At 33.4% G+C, this 15,819-nt stretch overlaps 3 protein-coding genes across 4 annotated transcripts; 1 reads left to right on the top strand and 2 right to left on the bottom strand.

Annotated features, from left to right (window-relative positions):
* Positions 1–2,365: 2,365 nt before the first annotated feature.
* Positions 2,366–4,832, bottom strand: LOC123923087 (replication protein A 70 kDa DNA-binding subunit D-like). The gene is made up of 4 exons (XM_045975726.1): positions 3,543–4,832; positions 3,356–3,458; positions 3,136–3,260; positions 2,366–3,043 (listed from the first exon to the last, which is right to left on the bottom strand). The coding sequence occupies exons 2-4, from the start codon at positions 3,421–3,423 to the stop codon at positions 2,982–2,984; spliced, it is 255 nt and encodes an 84-aa protein (XP_045831682.1). The 5' UTR covers positions 3,424–3,458; positions 3,543–4,832; the 3' UTR covers positions 2,366–2,981.
* Positions 4,833–8,297: 3,465 nt separating this feature from the next.
* On the top strand, positions 8,298–11,328 carry LOC123920870 (tRNA-dihydrouridine(16/17) synthase [NAD(P)(+)]-like). The gene is made up of 4 exons (XM_045973197.1): positions 8,298–8,432; positions 8,542–9,025; positions 9,122–9,228; positions 10,239–11,328. Exons 2-4 carry the CDS (start codon positions 8,627–8,629, stop codon positions 10,972–10,974), a joined length of 1,242 nt encoding a protein of 413 aa, XP_045829153.1. The 5' UTR covers positions 8,298–8,432; positions 8,542–8,626; the 3' UTR covers positions 10,975–11,328.
* A 99-nt stretch (positions 11,329–11,427) lies between these two features.
* Positions 11,428–15,253, bottom strand: LOC123920871 (probable 2-oxoglutarate-dependent dioxygenase At3g50210). Of its 2 annotated transcripts, none has more exons than XM_045973198.1 (12): positions 15,096–15,253; positions 14,760–14,875; positions 13,561–13,679; positions 13,391–13,454; positions 13,155–13,222; positions 13,002–13,060; positions 12,765–12,909; positions 12,624–12,643; positions 12,459–12,505; positions 12,192–12,272; positions 12,031–12,120; positions 11,428–11,955 (listed from the first exon to the last, which is right to left on the bottom strand). In XM_045973198.1, the coding sequence occupies exons 1-12, from the start codon at positions 15,127–15,129 to the stop codon at positions 11,824–11,826; spliced, it is 975 nt and encodes a 324-aa protein (XP_045829154.1). In that variant the 5' UTR covers positions 15,130–15,253; the 3' UTR covers positions 11,428–11,823. The 2 variants fall into 2 exon arrangements, with proteins under 2 accessions (XP_045829154.1, XP_045829155.1); XM_045973199.1 differs by lacking the exon at positions 15,096–15,253 and adding an exon at positions 14,969–14,984 and having other exon boundaries at positions 14,760–14,893.
* Positions 15,254–15,819: the final 566 nt, after the last annotated feature.

The following is a 15,819-nucleotide window of genomic DNA, read 5'->3' on the forward strand; positions in this document are numbered from 1 at the left end:
CTTACTTAAAAAACGCCTATTATTGATGTTTGTATAAAATTTAGGTCAATAAAATAAAAATCCTATATATATATATATATATACTACAAAAACAAACATATACAAAATTATACCGATCAACATTACAATATTCTTCGACTTTTTTTTGTTTGTTAAAAAAATATGGCTTAATTAGTAAAATGGTCCCTTAAAGACATTTTTGGTTTCATATTGATCCCTTAAATAAAAAAATGTCTCAATAGGTCCCTTAAAGAAAAAAAAGTCCGAATAGGTCCCTTAGAGACATCTCCGTTAACCAGTTTGGTCCTATTCAGACCTTTTTTTAAGGACCAAACTGATTAACGATGATGTCTTTAAGGGACCTATTCAGACCTTTTTTTCTTTAAGGGACCTATTCAGACATTTTTTTCTTTAAGGGACCTATTCAGACATTTTTTTCTTTAAGGGACCGATCTGAAACAAAAAATGTCTTTAAGGGACCATTTTACTAATTAAGCCAAAAAATATTCTTCGACTTTTTATTTAATAAAACTCTTTCACAATTTTGCAATATCTTCTCAATATTCTTCGTGTTTTTTTTTTTGTGTTAATCTTCTGGTTCTTAGGATAAAGGGTTTGATAATCCAGAGTTCCACCACGAGGTAAGTTAAAGCTAACCAAAAATTATTTCTACCAAAAATCAAACTTAGAGTTTAATCATACTCATCATTCAATAATTTAATAACATGTGATATTTTTATATTAATTAATTTTTAATATGTATCTAAAGTTTAATTAACTTTTGCCTACAAAGTAGAAGCCTTATCCAATCAAATTTTCATACACTTAAGAATTAACCTTGTTATAAAGTAGTTGGATTATCTACTGCAGTGGCGAGCATTATTTTCTTACAGGGGCGACCACTACCTATATAAGGAGGGGTAGTATAACATGTATATTTTAAGGGTGGCGACAACCTCTTTTACCTTATACTTAGTTCCGTCCCTATTCCTTTTTGTTTTGAGCATGCAAATATCAAATATTTTGATCTCCATAGTTCTGATTGTGTACTGGTTTAGGTTATTTGCTGTTATTTTTGTGTATTTATGATTTAGGGTTAAAGTTATTAGTTTTGAATATTAGGGTTTGTTTCATAGTTTTTTTTTTACTAAGTTTCATAGTTGTTAATACATATCCATGTTGTTTTTTTAGAATGGAACCTGTGACTACTCTGATTTTGCATCATGGTGGATATTTTTGAAAATATGGTAACAGTAATATGGAGTATGAAGGTGGTGATTTTTTTGTTTGGAAAGATTATGATTGTGACAACCTTAACAAGATGATCCTGAAAAATAAGTTAAAGTCTGTTGGAAAGTACAGTAGGATTGACAACATATGGTGGTTGATTCCTGACAGGGGTGGTTACATTGAATTGCTTGAGGATGGAGACATCCATGATATGTGCACCACTGCTATACGCCACAATAATGAAGTTCACATCCATGCTGAACATCCAGTTGATGAGCCAAAAATAGTTGACGAAGTTGCTGATGAGGTTAATGGGGCTGAAGCTAATGATAGTATTAATGGGGCTGAAGAGGTTAATGGGGCTGAAGGTGATAAAAAATTGAAGGAGGTTAATGTGGCTGAAGCTAATGATAGTATTAATGAAACTGAAGAGGCTAATGTGGTTGTAGGTGATGATATTGTTAATGAAACTGATAATGTTATTAATGAAGGTGATAATGTGAGTGAGACTGATAATGAGAATGAAGATGAAAGTTCTCAATTATTAGTTCTTGAACCTCTAATAATTCCCTCCTTTTGTTTTACCGAGTATTTCACAAAACCTTAACCTCTAAAATGTTCATGTAAAAAAATCGCATAGTATTTATAAATTGTTGCATTGTGCGCCTCATGCGCGTAAATGTGAGCATGCGCCTGACGCCCACTTCCTTGAGCCTTGCGCACAAGACCGTGATGAACACTAGTAGAAAAAAGCTATTTTACATCTGGCGAAAACCACTTTTTACATCTGAACAATTTCAGATGTAGACGCACGAGACTTAGTAAGTATACACGTTTTACATCTGGCGTAGTCAGATGTAAAAAAACACTTTTTACTTCTGACCTAGGCGAAATTCAAATATTATTTTTTTAAAATTAAATTGAACTTTTTACATCTGACCAAGTCTACCTGATGTGAAATCTTAACTTTTTTTTTTTTTTTGAAAAACCTGCGTTTTTTTTTTATATATATATTTTAAATCTTTTTTTTTATTAAAAAAATCTAACCCACAATGCCAACAATATAACATAACTTGCATCAAGAACACAATACTAAAATTCAACATCCATAGCCAAATTCAACATTCAACATATATATAGTAATAATGTCATTAAAGTACAACCACATTGTAATCCAAAATACAAAACATCATAATAATTAATACTAATCCATCCAAAATACAAATTAAAACATCATCATAACTAGTCCATTGTAACTTCACACAAACCTAGCTAGCTCCTAATCTTTCTCGTCGGCATCATCATAATCTACCTCGGGATTATATAGTTGAAGAAAACAAGTTGCCCAGCGGTCTCGCAAATCATACAACTCCTCCTCTGTTAATGCCGTGGGACTATATACAAATGTCTATATAATTGACATCAGGTAGACTATATATCATCATTCATTCACTACTAAGTATACAACAATATGCACGTACAGCAGCCTATATATCATCATTCATTCACTACTAAGTATACAAATATCTTCCTATCATTCATTCACTACTAAGTATACAATTGTCATTAACTACTTAGCTAAATGCACTAAACTATGAGTCTCATAGAAAAATATAAATTCATTACATAGAAAAATACAACCTTAGCAGAGACAACGTCGATAAAGAAAAATATGATACCTCCATCCACAGCAGCAAAAAAACAAGCACAACAATATGCACAGCAGCCTATATATCATCATTCATTCACTACTAAGTATACAAATGTCTTCCTATCAGAACTAAACTTTTGCTTATAGCTGACAATGAAACACCTGAAACAGAATATATATTCAACAATGAGATATATGATCCTTTTTTGTAGAAATGTTATGCAATAATCACCAACTCATAGACCTTGCAATACCTTGAAAGTCCCCAACTTTGAGGGATTTGATTGCAACTACTGGGGATTTATCAGCAATGTCAAGTAACTCTTGTCCTGTGTTAGTTGCAAGATCACCCCACAAAGACACAATAACTGTCTTCTTGCTGCAATGTCAAACATATGTATTTTAAGTTTCAAAACATTACAACATAAAACATGCCTAAGATTGTACTGCAACTGATAAATAAAAAGCACTGACCTTTCATCAGCAATAGTAATGTCACGCTTTGCAACACTCTCATTGTTGCTCTTCCTTCTAATGCTCATCGTTGAAGACACACTCTTAACAACTCCAACAACATCTGAAATCCACAACCAATAACAATAAGATAACAATAAGAGGAGCAACAAACGCAGTGATAGCATAACATCTAAACTACACTTACCAACAAGATCAGGCTTATTGACATGAGGACCCAATTGATCAATTGGGACAAAACTGAATTTTGTCTCTGGAACAAACCCAGCTTCTTAGGAACCTCTTCCACCTCAGAATTCTCATTCAGTGTCATCTCATAATCATTTGCCACATCATATGTAATCAAGGCATTAAATTGCAGACCGCATCACATGATACAGCCTCAGCATCTAGGTTGCAATGGTCACCGCCACAATCACATCACACGCACCGATTGCAAAATGCAAACCACGTGACAATTAGCCAGCCCGGGCAACTAACTCATAATAGCCACAATGCAAACATGGCAGCAACTAACTTAAAAAACCCTAGATCTAATTATCAACAAGATTAATCTGATCAATAACCAGAACCCCTAGACCCAAACTAGGCAAACTTGATTCTTTCTGACCAAGAAAACCACAACACAGTTCTTTTGATGCCAAAGTTACTCATATGATACGCTAAATGACTCTCTAACTTTTAACTCCATTTATTTTAATCAATAACACTTAGATCCTAATTCATAATAAAAAAATAAAATTTTAATACCATGTGCACAAGATAATCACTATCATTAATTTGACAAGTAACAAACAGCTCAGCCTAATACGCAATCAGAATGATACTATGAATTTATAAGCAATTGGTACCTTAACCAGCCTCCTAACGATAACAAAAAAGCAATCAATCATAACTAAATAGATTACATGATTATGAGATAAAAAAAGGGTTGAAAGATAGATCGTAAAAAGTACAAGAGCAGTGAGAATGAATACACAAGGAAATAAGAAAGCTAATATAAGAATGGTATGAAAAAGGGTTCGATAGGAAGTATGGCGAGCTGCGACCTTGATCTTCATTAAGTCAATAAACCCATTGTTTGTGCTCGATATTGTGATACTTCTCATATTAGGCGAGAAGTGAAGCTGCATCGTCGTTTATGAATATGCAGCCTCACATCCACAATAACCCTAGCACCAAAATTCCAGAACGATAACAATAAGAATAGCGTGACCCATTTCATCCAATCGCACACCATCAGATTCAGATCCAATAATCGGATCCAATTTCTATCTGGGTCGTCCTCAGATCGATCAAGTTTGGGTTCCAGAGAGGATGAGTGAGAGACGACGAGAGGACGAGTGAGGGATTTCGATTGAGAGAGTTTCGAATCGATCGTTCGCTTTTGGTGAGTGAGGGTGAGGGTTTTGTTCGTTGTGAGATTCGCTTTTGTTCTTGAGGGCGAGACCTGTTTGTCGAGAGAGAGAGTGTTTTCACTTAATTTACTTATTTGGTTCCAAAAATATATTTTTTTTTTTACTCAACCCGACTTTTTACATCTGAGGATATATATGCCCAGATATATATTTATTTTAGATAATTTTCGCCATAATTACAGGATTGCCACCGCGTCCAGTTATGCTTCTGGTACATTGAAACCAGATGTAAAAAGTTTTGTCTATATATTTTTCACTTCTGTGGATATTGAAACCAGATGAAAAGACTACTCCATATAGCTTTTCACATCTGACATATGTTCCGCAGATGTAAAATGCTTATGTAATATGTCATTTTTCTACTAGTGGAAACTCAATTCTCAACAAAACCTTGCGCCTTGCACATTGGACCTTGCATGTGGGACAATAGCTAAACACATTTTATAACATTATCAATTTTTTTTATTTACAATGTTATCCATAATAATCGAACCTAAAACCTCATGAATCTCACCACTAAACTATACCTAGTGATTTAACATTATAAAAAAATTTAAATGACACTCATTTTAAAACAGTGAGAAAACAAATTTTAGGACCAAAACGTGGATTCCTCAATTTTTAGGTCTCTACGTTACTACTATTGTAGTAGTACTATAAAATTAACATACCATGTGATTCACTTTAAAGCTGTTGAGATTTTTATTAACAAAAAAGGTAAAATGATAAGCATAGTTGAAACTAAACGAATGGTGGAGATGTGAGACAGGGAATATACGTACAATTTAGGACTAGAGAGATTCTTTCTTTTAGGCTTAACTATACATTTGGTCCCTTACGTTTATTTTAGGTTTCAATTTGGTCCCTTACGTTTAAAAAGTATCAATTTGGTCCCTTACGTTTATTTTAGGTTTCAAGTTGGTCCTTTCCGTCAATTTTGTCACATGTGGCAGTCAATTTGCATACATGGACTGACACGTGACACTTGGACACGCTGACACGTGTACTGTTCAAACGGTGTTAGTGACAAAACTAACGGAAAAGACTAACATGAAACTTAAAATAAACGTAAGGGACCAAATTGATACTTTTTAAACGTAAGGGACCAAATGTGTAGTTAAGTCTTTCTTTTATTTTATTCGATGACAATATTTCCTGGCACTTATTAAATATACTAAATAAGAAACTTAAATTAAAGATAAATTTAATGTTTATAAAATAATTTTTTACAATTTTAAAATATTAAATACATAAATTTTAAAAACAAGTTTACTTATCAAAAGTTAGTGTCTAGTGACGTCTTTATGCGTTGGATTGATGTCTTCATTGGTGATCTGAAAACTGATGACCGTCTCTGGTAATCTGAAAACTGATGACTGTCTTTCTAAGAATGAGATTAGAAGTAAATCTCTATTACGTAGTGTCTGTTTTGATATTTTTATCAGTATTCGTCTTTTACTAGTCCCTGTTCATCTTGTATAAAAACCTGATTTTTATTAATAATATACTTACTCCAGTCTTATATATAAGAAAAACTTTATTTTTTAGATTCATCGTAAAATTGATAAATCTAAATTATATTATTGTTTAGATTCATCAATTTTACAAAGAATCTATAAAATAAAGTTTGTGTTATATATAAAATCAGAGGAGTATTTGCTTAAAAATAAAAATTAGTACACTTTCTGACGTTAATTATAAGCAAATTTTTATTTTTTTAAATATAATGCATAAACAATGTATCCGATCGTCAGATACATTACTTTTATTTGCTTATAGTTAAAGCCGAACGGTGCATTCTTGTTACTAGTGTTTATTGAATTTTGTTTTTGTTTAGTGGCGGTTAGGGTTGGGAATAAGTCAGGCGGCCTACAGGGGCCTTCGGCCTGGCCTGTATAAGCCTGGCCTAGCCTGGTCTGGTTATTAAAAATGCCAGGCTTAGGCTTTGAAAACGGCTTGTTTATATAAATAGGCCAGACTTATGCTTCTAAAAAGGCCTACGAAGCCTGATAGGCCGGCCTGTTTATAATAATTATTATTTATATAATATTATTATTTATATCTTATAAAAAAATATTATTTATAATAATTATTATTTTTCGTAATCGTATTTGTTATTTTATTAGTTTTTAATTATTGTGTTAATCATATTATTAGCTTTTTCTTAATGTTGTAGAAATTATAAAAATTTAAATGTGAACTTTTTAAGGCCTGTTTAGCCTATTTAAAAAAACTATATAGAGAAACTTTAATGTAACACAGACTTTTAAGCAGGCTACAAGGCCAGGCCAGACTTTTAAAAGGCTCAGGCCAGGCAAAAAAAATAACATTTGATAGGCCGCAGACCAGGCTCAGGTCTGAAAAAAAATCGTAGGCCAGGTTTAGGCCTGTCAAGGCCTGTTCCCAACCCTAGTGGCGGTGACTCACTTACCATTGGTTTGTATATTTATGTAGCGTTCGTTCGGTAGTAGCACACTCGTATTACCAACACCATTCGCTCTCGTCTCTTAGGGTCTGTTTGGTTCGAAATAGAAGGAGGGGAGGGGAGGGAAGGGGAGGGGAAGTGAGAGGAGGGGAGGATAATATTTATGTTTGGTTCAAAAGAGGGGGAGGGGAGGGGAGGTGAGAGATTTTTATTAAATATGTGTTTGGTTTACAAGGGGAGGGGAGGGATTCTAAAATTAATTTACTTTTTTATCCTTGTCATCTTTACAAAATCTCAACATTTTAAAATTATTCAGTATTCACTACAAAAACAATTAAATATGAAAACTCAATAACCGAAAACTCCAGAAATAATCAAATGCAAAATTCTAACAAAATTTTTTATGTTCAAAAATATTAGAGCACTTCTAAAATATAATGTGTAGAATATGAAAATATGTATAAAACAATTTATTCATAGTTAATTTTCCTAAAAAAACTTGTTGATAGTTTATATATATATATATATATATATATATATATATATATATATATATATATATATATATATATATATATATATATATATATATATATATATATAGTGCAACGAATTAAAAAGTGTTCATTTTATTATATATAAAAAAAAAGTATTCATCCAAAAATGTTGTAGGATAGGTAAAAAATAAAAACAAGTATCTTGTAAAAAAAAGTACATTAAAACAAAAAAATAAAAATAGTACAGGTAAAAAATAAATACAGGATGTTGGCAACTTAACAAAAATGGCAACAAGCAAATAACTTAATATGATTTAATATAAATTTTAAAAGGAAAGTTTTGGTATTTTCAAATAAATATGAGGATAATTATGTTAATGTAATTAAAATTATAATAATTCATCTCTCCTTACCTCCCCCACTCCAAATCCCCCCAATTTGGGAGGAAGCAAAAATTGGTCATTGAAGTTGAAGGGATTTTGCTCACCTCCCCTCCCCTCCTCTCCCCTCATAAAATTTGAACCAAACACAAAACATTTAAAATATTCTCTCACCTCCCCTCCCCTCTCCTCCAAAAACCCCGAACCAAACATACCCTTAGGTGGAGATTTCAAACCCAATTATCCTTTCTTCTTAAATCTCTCTCTCTCTCTCTCTGAACTTTCTCCATCCAATTCCCATTACCATTCATTCCCAGGTACGTTTCTTCTTCTTCTTCTTTCACAGATCTCATCCCTCACCTCAATTCTGTTATTACTTTCAATTTTTGATATCAATTTCCCAAAAACGCACGCCGCAAGTAAAACCATCACCAACACAAGAAAAATATCCGAAAAACAAAACCCGCAACTTGAGTGGTCTCTATCTCTCTGAGTTAAAACCTATCTGGCGGCGATGGGTTGGTTATGAAATCCATCATCGTTCTTCGCTCATGAAACCAAAACCCTTCTCCTCTTTCCTCTCTCATCATCACTCTCACACTCACAATCACTTTAATCTTACCAGATACTATTTAGGTTCACTATCATATCCAATTATGGCCCTAACCCGAACTTCTTCGGATTCAATTCAACCCGAACAACAACAACAACACCCTCCACGTAACCTAACCCTTAACGGAGAAGACTCACGCGTTCAACGCGCGTGGACTCATTGGACTAACTTAGGTCGACCTAAATTGATTGTTGCTCCCATGGTCGACAATTCGGAGTTACCTTTCCGGATGCTGTGCCGAAAATACGGTGCTCAGGCTGCTTATACTCCAATGTTGCATTCTCGTATATTCTCTGAAACTGAAAAGTATAGGAACGAAGAATTCACTACTTGTAAGGTATTTGCGGTTTCTACAACTACTATAACTGAATTGATATTATCATTGTTGTTGTTGATGATTGATTTGTGACTTTGAGAGTGATATTGAATGTAGGAGGATCGACCACTTTTTGTTCAATTTTGTGCTAATGATCCTGATGTGTTGTTGGAAGCTGCACAAAGAGTGGAACCTTATTGTGATTACGTTGATATTAATCTTGGGTAATGTTTTGTTTATTTGCACTTTGCATTGTTTTTTGTTATTGAGTATTGACTTCATTTGTATGAGTAGAAGGAAATGAAAATTGTAGGGAATTAACGAGTGGTTGATTATAACACAATTTGTTTCGATTTAAGGTTCGTGTTGCATTGAGTGGTTTAATAATGGTTGAGCATTTGTTGCCTTTGTTTGATGCACTAGTTGCTATCTATGAAGCACTAGTAAGGTTGACACGACATTGACACTAACACGTAGATGCTTGTTAGTAATGATTTCAGAAAATTGAAGTGGTTGAATGATTGAATGTAAACCAAATTTTAATGATTAATTCTATTTGACACTAGTTGAAATTCTACTATACAGTATTTTTTTTTAATTATGATTAATGCTATTTATTCAACAAATTTGATTGATTTATACGGGTTGATTTTCTGTTACGGGCAATTGAGGAAACAATAGCTGCTTCAGCGGCTGCAATAGCTGCACATATGTCATTGTCGTGTCAGACATTGGACACACCTTGAATCCAAAGTGTCTCTGCTATATTTGGTGGTTATACTACAAATTCTTTGTTTCTCCTGGAATGAAATTTTTAAAACTCTATTTAATGGGTATTGTGACTTTTAGCATGTTAAAGTGGGAGATGGTGAATGGTCCTTGCAATTGTAGTGTGACATGGTTGGCCGATAACCTAGTTCTCTAAACATGTGGTCAAGAGTTTGATCTTAAACTGATGTGTGTTGAAGAACTTCTGTAAAGAGATGCCGTCCCCTTAAATTGATTTTTGTTCCTTGAGGGATTAGTCTTGGGTGGAGGATAACCTGAGATCTGAGTGTGCAAAAAAAAGTATTATACATCGAATAGTATATGTATGAATGTTTTTTCAAAAAATGTTTAGGAGTATTTTGGTATTGCTTGTTAATGTGAATAGTCTAGCCCTTTTGTATGTTACCTTTTTATGACCGTTGTTAAAGTTTTGGTGGATTTAATTTCATGTTTTCTGATTCTATAGGTGTCCTCAGCGCATTGCTAAACGAGGAAACTATGGTGCTTTCTTGATGGATAACCTTCCTCTTGTGAAATCTTTAGTGGAAAAACTGGCTCTCAACCTCGAAGTTCCTGTTTCATGCAAGATTAGGCTCTTTCCGAAATTAGAGGACACATTGAAGTATGCTAGGATGCTTGAGGAGGCGGGTTGTTTACTTTTAGCTGTTCATGGGAGGACAAGAGATGAAAAGGACGGTAGTAAATTTCGAGCAGACTGGAAAGCCATCAAGGCGGTGAAGGATGCAGTTAGAATCCCAGTCCTCGCCAACGGGAACATAAGACATATGGATGATGTTAAAGACTGTTTGGAAGCGACTGGTGCGGAAGGGGTGCTTTCTGCCGAGACTCTGCTTGAAAATCCAGCCCTCTTTGCCGGATTTCGTACGGCTGAATGGGTTTCTGGCTGTGAAGGAGACTTTGTAGACGGGAATTTGGATCAGGCAGATCTGTTAATAGAGTATTTGAATCTATGTGAAAAGTACCCTGTGCCATGGAGAATTATACGGTCCCATGTTCATAAGTTGTTGGGAGACTGGTTCAGCCTTCAGCCCCATATCAGGGAAGATTTTAATAAACAATATAAAATTACATTTGAGTATCTTTATGACATGGTGGATCAACTTAGGGCTACAGGTACTAGAATCCCACTTTATCTCAAACGTACTGAGACGGAACCTACAGATACAGATCAATACAGCTAACTTCAAACGAACATTCGGGGGTTTACCTTAGTGAAATATAGTCTCGAGCAGCAGACATGGTTCTGCCAAGCAAAGCTAGTATGTCCACACATATAACTCATTTACAATTTTGTAACAATTGGAAATTAGATTGATTCGAATCACAAATTTCTGTTGTTGTATTTGATTTCATTCTTATGGCAATTGCCTATTAGGCCCAGTGGTGTTGTACACATTACTGTGTTAAAACGCAGATTCTTTTTTTGAGCTGACAATTATTTGTGTTCGTCTTTAACATTTCATAGCTTCGATTGGTGTATGTTTCTGATCGCTTTAATGTATTGATAATGATATTATTATGACTTCATGTCAACACATGGATGGTTTTATTTGTTTATTTCCTCGTTAACTTTTCATAGCTTGGATCGGTGTATCTTTCATTCTGAATGTTTATTTCTCTATTATAAGCTTGGATTGATATAAATTGGATGATGTCATACAACAGTGAATAAACATACACCAAATCCAGGTTCACACCAGTCTTGAAACTGAGTGTTTTCAGCCGGGAGGAGATCCTCTCCAGTATCCAGTTGAGTTCAGTGAAATCTGGACCACATATTTATTTTTGTTACAAACTGTCCATCCAATTAAAAATGCATTGAAGGGTCAGGATTCAAACATTAATCCCTCCCATGAAAAGTACACGGGAAAGGATCCTTTCCCGTTTTCAGCCTAGCATGGATTTTAATAATGGAGACTTTGATAGACAACAAAAGCTTGACTAATTTGACTTTACATTATTCTTAGTAATTTTGGAATGTAAGCAAGATGCTTAACTTATTATTATTCACTACAAAGAGAAAAACAAAGTCACTCCTCCACAAAATTTGTGAGGACCTTCTTGACTAGATGCTCTCCGTAGACGGCTCTTTCAAACTTCTTGTCACCTTTTGTCCTTGTTTTATATGTATCCAACGGCTCTACCACAGTATCAAAGTTTGTCTGTCCACGGAGTTATGGAAAACAGTATAAGCAACAAACAAAATAAGTAAAAACGAATTACAAATCGGGACTAACCTCGTAAAAATATACTACGCTGACTCTATATTTTGAAGAGTTGTTTATCACACGATGCAAAGTTGACTCATACAATCCGTTGGAGTATATCTACAGTCATACATTTTCCACACTGAATTAAATGATCACCAAATCTCAAGTTATATTCAAGTGTAATATACCTTAAGCATGTCACCAATGTTGCACACAAATGTCCCCGGAACTGGAGGTGCGGATATCCATTCGCCAGATAGGTTTTTTACCTTCAACAATTTCACAACACAAATGCGGTTGAAGAAAATAAAGGTATAAAAAACAATAAAGATGAAAAAAAATAGTAAAGAATCTGACAGAAATAAAATAGAAGTGAAATCAAGAAAACCATGCAATAGATAACTGAGTAAGAGTATCTATTAAACAGAAATAGAAATGACCAATATATTGCAAACCTGAAGTGCATTTATACCATCATCCTGGTTCAACAATGTCAACAAACCTGTTAAGCAATATATAAGATCATTAACACGTTTTTGTCAAAAAAAAAAAAAGATCATTAACAAGGACTAAAAATATATTCTAGACTTGTCATAATGCAAAGGTTAAGATGTATGTACCATAATCTGTGTGAGCTCCACTGGATTTGTTTTGTTTGAAAGACATGGAATAGAAAAAGACATCAATAATGTAAGGTCTAACAAAAAGAGAAAAAAGGAATACAATTGAGAGGTTTTCAGGTCCTGAATTGATTTCATTACCATCCAATGTCATTTACACTGGATAAACCAGGGTAGCCGATTATACGCATAACCCAAAATGGATCACCGGCTCTATCACCTTCAAATTCATATGGTGATCCACCTAATGCTAAAGCAATTCCGCGCATTATTTTCTTTGCAAGATCTGATCAAACCAAAAGAATAACATAAGAAAAACAACTTTAGCCGAAGGAACTTACACGACGGAAAAGATAAATAGGGTAAGAGAAAACATGCCTTTGCAAAGACTTATATATTCCTCCATAAGAACTCTGAACTTTGGAGGATTTTGTGGCCTGCACAATGAAAGGTTATCCCTTAGCATAGCATCAATCTAATTTAGTGAATAAAAGCATTATTAATAAATTGAAAAATCCTATTTTCTCATACCAGTGGTTGTATCCTTCCATAACTTTGCCAAGATCTCCATACATACCCTTAGTCACTTCCCTATAACACTGTTAAGGGAAAATAAAGATATCATTTATAAGAACCAGTGATCATATTTCGGGGTTAAAATATTAATTATACTCGGTTTAAAAGTATACTTAGATTAGCCTAATGTCAATAATAACAAAGCATATCATAGACACCTAATTTTATGTTAAGCAACTATTAAGACTTACATCAATAGCTTCATGCATATCAGGTGCACCTTGAGTTATATTTTCTCCGATCTTCTCGTATCCTCTGCACTAGAAGTTACGCTGGTATTAGTATAAACTGATGCAACAATTATTGAAGTGATGCTTATATACGGAAGTTAAGATGCAGGGACTAATGGAACCAAGAAAACCTGAAACCAGTAGCCGGAGTCATTTTGATCTTTGCTTTTTCTTCATATGGAAGTTCGAAGAATCTACGAGTTATATCTCTAACTCCTTTGAGAAGAGTATCAGGAATACCATGGCCTTTCTGTCAATCAAGGTGCCACAGGTATCAAAATTAATATTAAACACAAATGGTCTATCTGCTATCATGAAAGATGGCAAGACACAAGAGAAAAATACCTGTTTGGTAACATATTTTTCTCAAGAACTTATAGCTTATTGTTATTAGCTTAGAACTTATTATTTTTCTCCTAATTTTCTCCTTGTCATCATACTTGGAAAAAAAAATTAATTGAACGTATATTTTTATGTCAATCAATTATTTTTATCACCGGCTAACTTGTTTTTTTTTTTGCGAAACAAGGCATTTATTCAATTGTTTGTGTCTAGTTTTTTTCAAACCATTTTAATTATCAAGTACTATTAGTTATGGAACATTAAAAATAGACAGAACAAGTATCCTAGAAATAATTGGAATCCATATGTTGTAGAGGATTTACTGTTCCATAAAGATTAACCTCTTTGACACAATGCCTTTATTCATGTTTCCCTCATTTATAGCAAAAAGGACCAACTACTAATAACATCCACAATGAAGATATTCATTTTTGAGTACTTAATTGGGCTCCACGTTTACACATTACTCATATATAATTTTTTAATAATAGTAGTACCTAATAAGTACTCAATTCCTCCAACCCTACATATCTCTTAAAAAATTCCAAATAGGTCTTACCAATAACACATTTCACCAATAACTATACATGATTATAAATGGGATCCACAAAAACAAAATAGGTACTAATGCTTATTGTAGAACCAGTACCTATTAGGTACTCATTTATGTTTTGCTCCAATAGGGGCACATATTAGGTACTAGTACTTAAAAAATAAGTACCCACCATTGGAGATGGTCTAACTAAAGTGTATAATCACAAAGTAAAAGGAAACAAATGTTATTAAAAGACGGATTAGTTACGAGGTTTTGTAACTCAACTGGTTTGAACTAAGAGTATAAACATCATTATAAATGAGAATTGTAATAAAGAAAAATCATTATAAAAGAGAAAAATACAAATATTAACAACAATTCCTCCGTCCCTCCGTAATCTTTGGTCCTTTTAAACTCGAACACACATATTAAGATTAGGGATGGAATAGTTACCACATAAAAGAAGCCTGCCTGAGTACAAGCCTTATCCAACTGTGTAACAACATCAAGTACAGCAGGGTCATCAGCCATTTTTGGATCATCTGACTTGGCTAAAAGGGGACTAATATCTGCATCACAAAACAACAGGCATTAAATACTTTTTATTAATTTATTTTTATCATAGTAAAAACTTTGTCAAGAGAATCCAATTATAACTAACATGCATCATATAAAGGAAGATGTGAAATCATAGATAGATAGTGTTTCTTTTATGAAAAAGTTATGAAATTAAGGAGAATTATTATGATTATGATAAGAAAAGTATGAAAGAGTTGAATTACTAATTACCAATTATGGGGATGGAGCTAAAATCCATAGCCATGGATGGTGGTGAGTATAGTAGTTGTGTTGCTTTGAAAAAGAAGGGAAACAGCTGTTTGTTTATATCTTAATCTTATTATTATTATTGTTTTGCATTCCACACTTATTTATTCTATTCTGTTGTTTCATTATTCACATGATTGATTGATGACATAATAAGTTAATAACATCGTTGTCTTTAGAAAAAGCTGCTTACGTACTACTACTCCATCCATCCGGTCCTAAATATAAGAGACAATCCATTTTTTAGATTCATTGATAATTTAATGTGTCTAGCTCATAATATAGACAAAATACATTAGATTATCAATGAATCTAAAAAATAGATTTTCTCTTTTATTTAAGACCGGAGAAAGTACTAACTACTTCCGGCATGGGGAACTCCTCACTCCACTAAATATAACACCCATCACAATCACAATATAAAAAATTAATTAATTAATAATAGCCGTTTCTGTTTGCATAATATATTGAGAATCAAGTGATTAATGAAATTAGAAGAGGATAATTCTCTGTTTGAAACTACCTCAATAGTGTTGAGATTAGTGCTAAATAATGTTAGTTACCTGTTTGGTAAGCAACAGCTGTCAAAGTTAGTTAGGCAGTTAAGAGTTTTGTAACAATTTAATATGGCCCTATGTGGATGAATAAATTTTTTCTTTCTCTCTATCATTCCTCTTCTCTTTCACAG

The sequence above is a fragment of the Trifolium pratense genome, linkage group LG4 (assembly GCF_020283565.1).
Source record: "Trifolium pratense cultivar HEN17-A07 linkage group LG4, ARS_RC_1.1, whole genome shotgun sequence".
Classification (NCBI taxonomy): domain Eukaryota; kingdom Viridiplantae; phylum Streptophyta; class Magnoliopsida; order Fabales; family Fabaceae; genus Trifolium; species Trifolium pratense.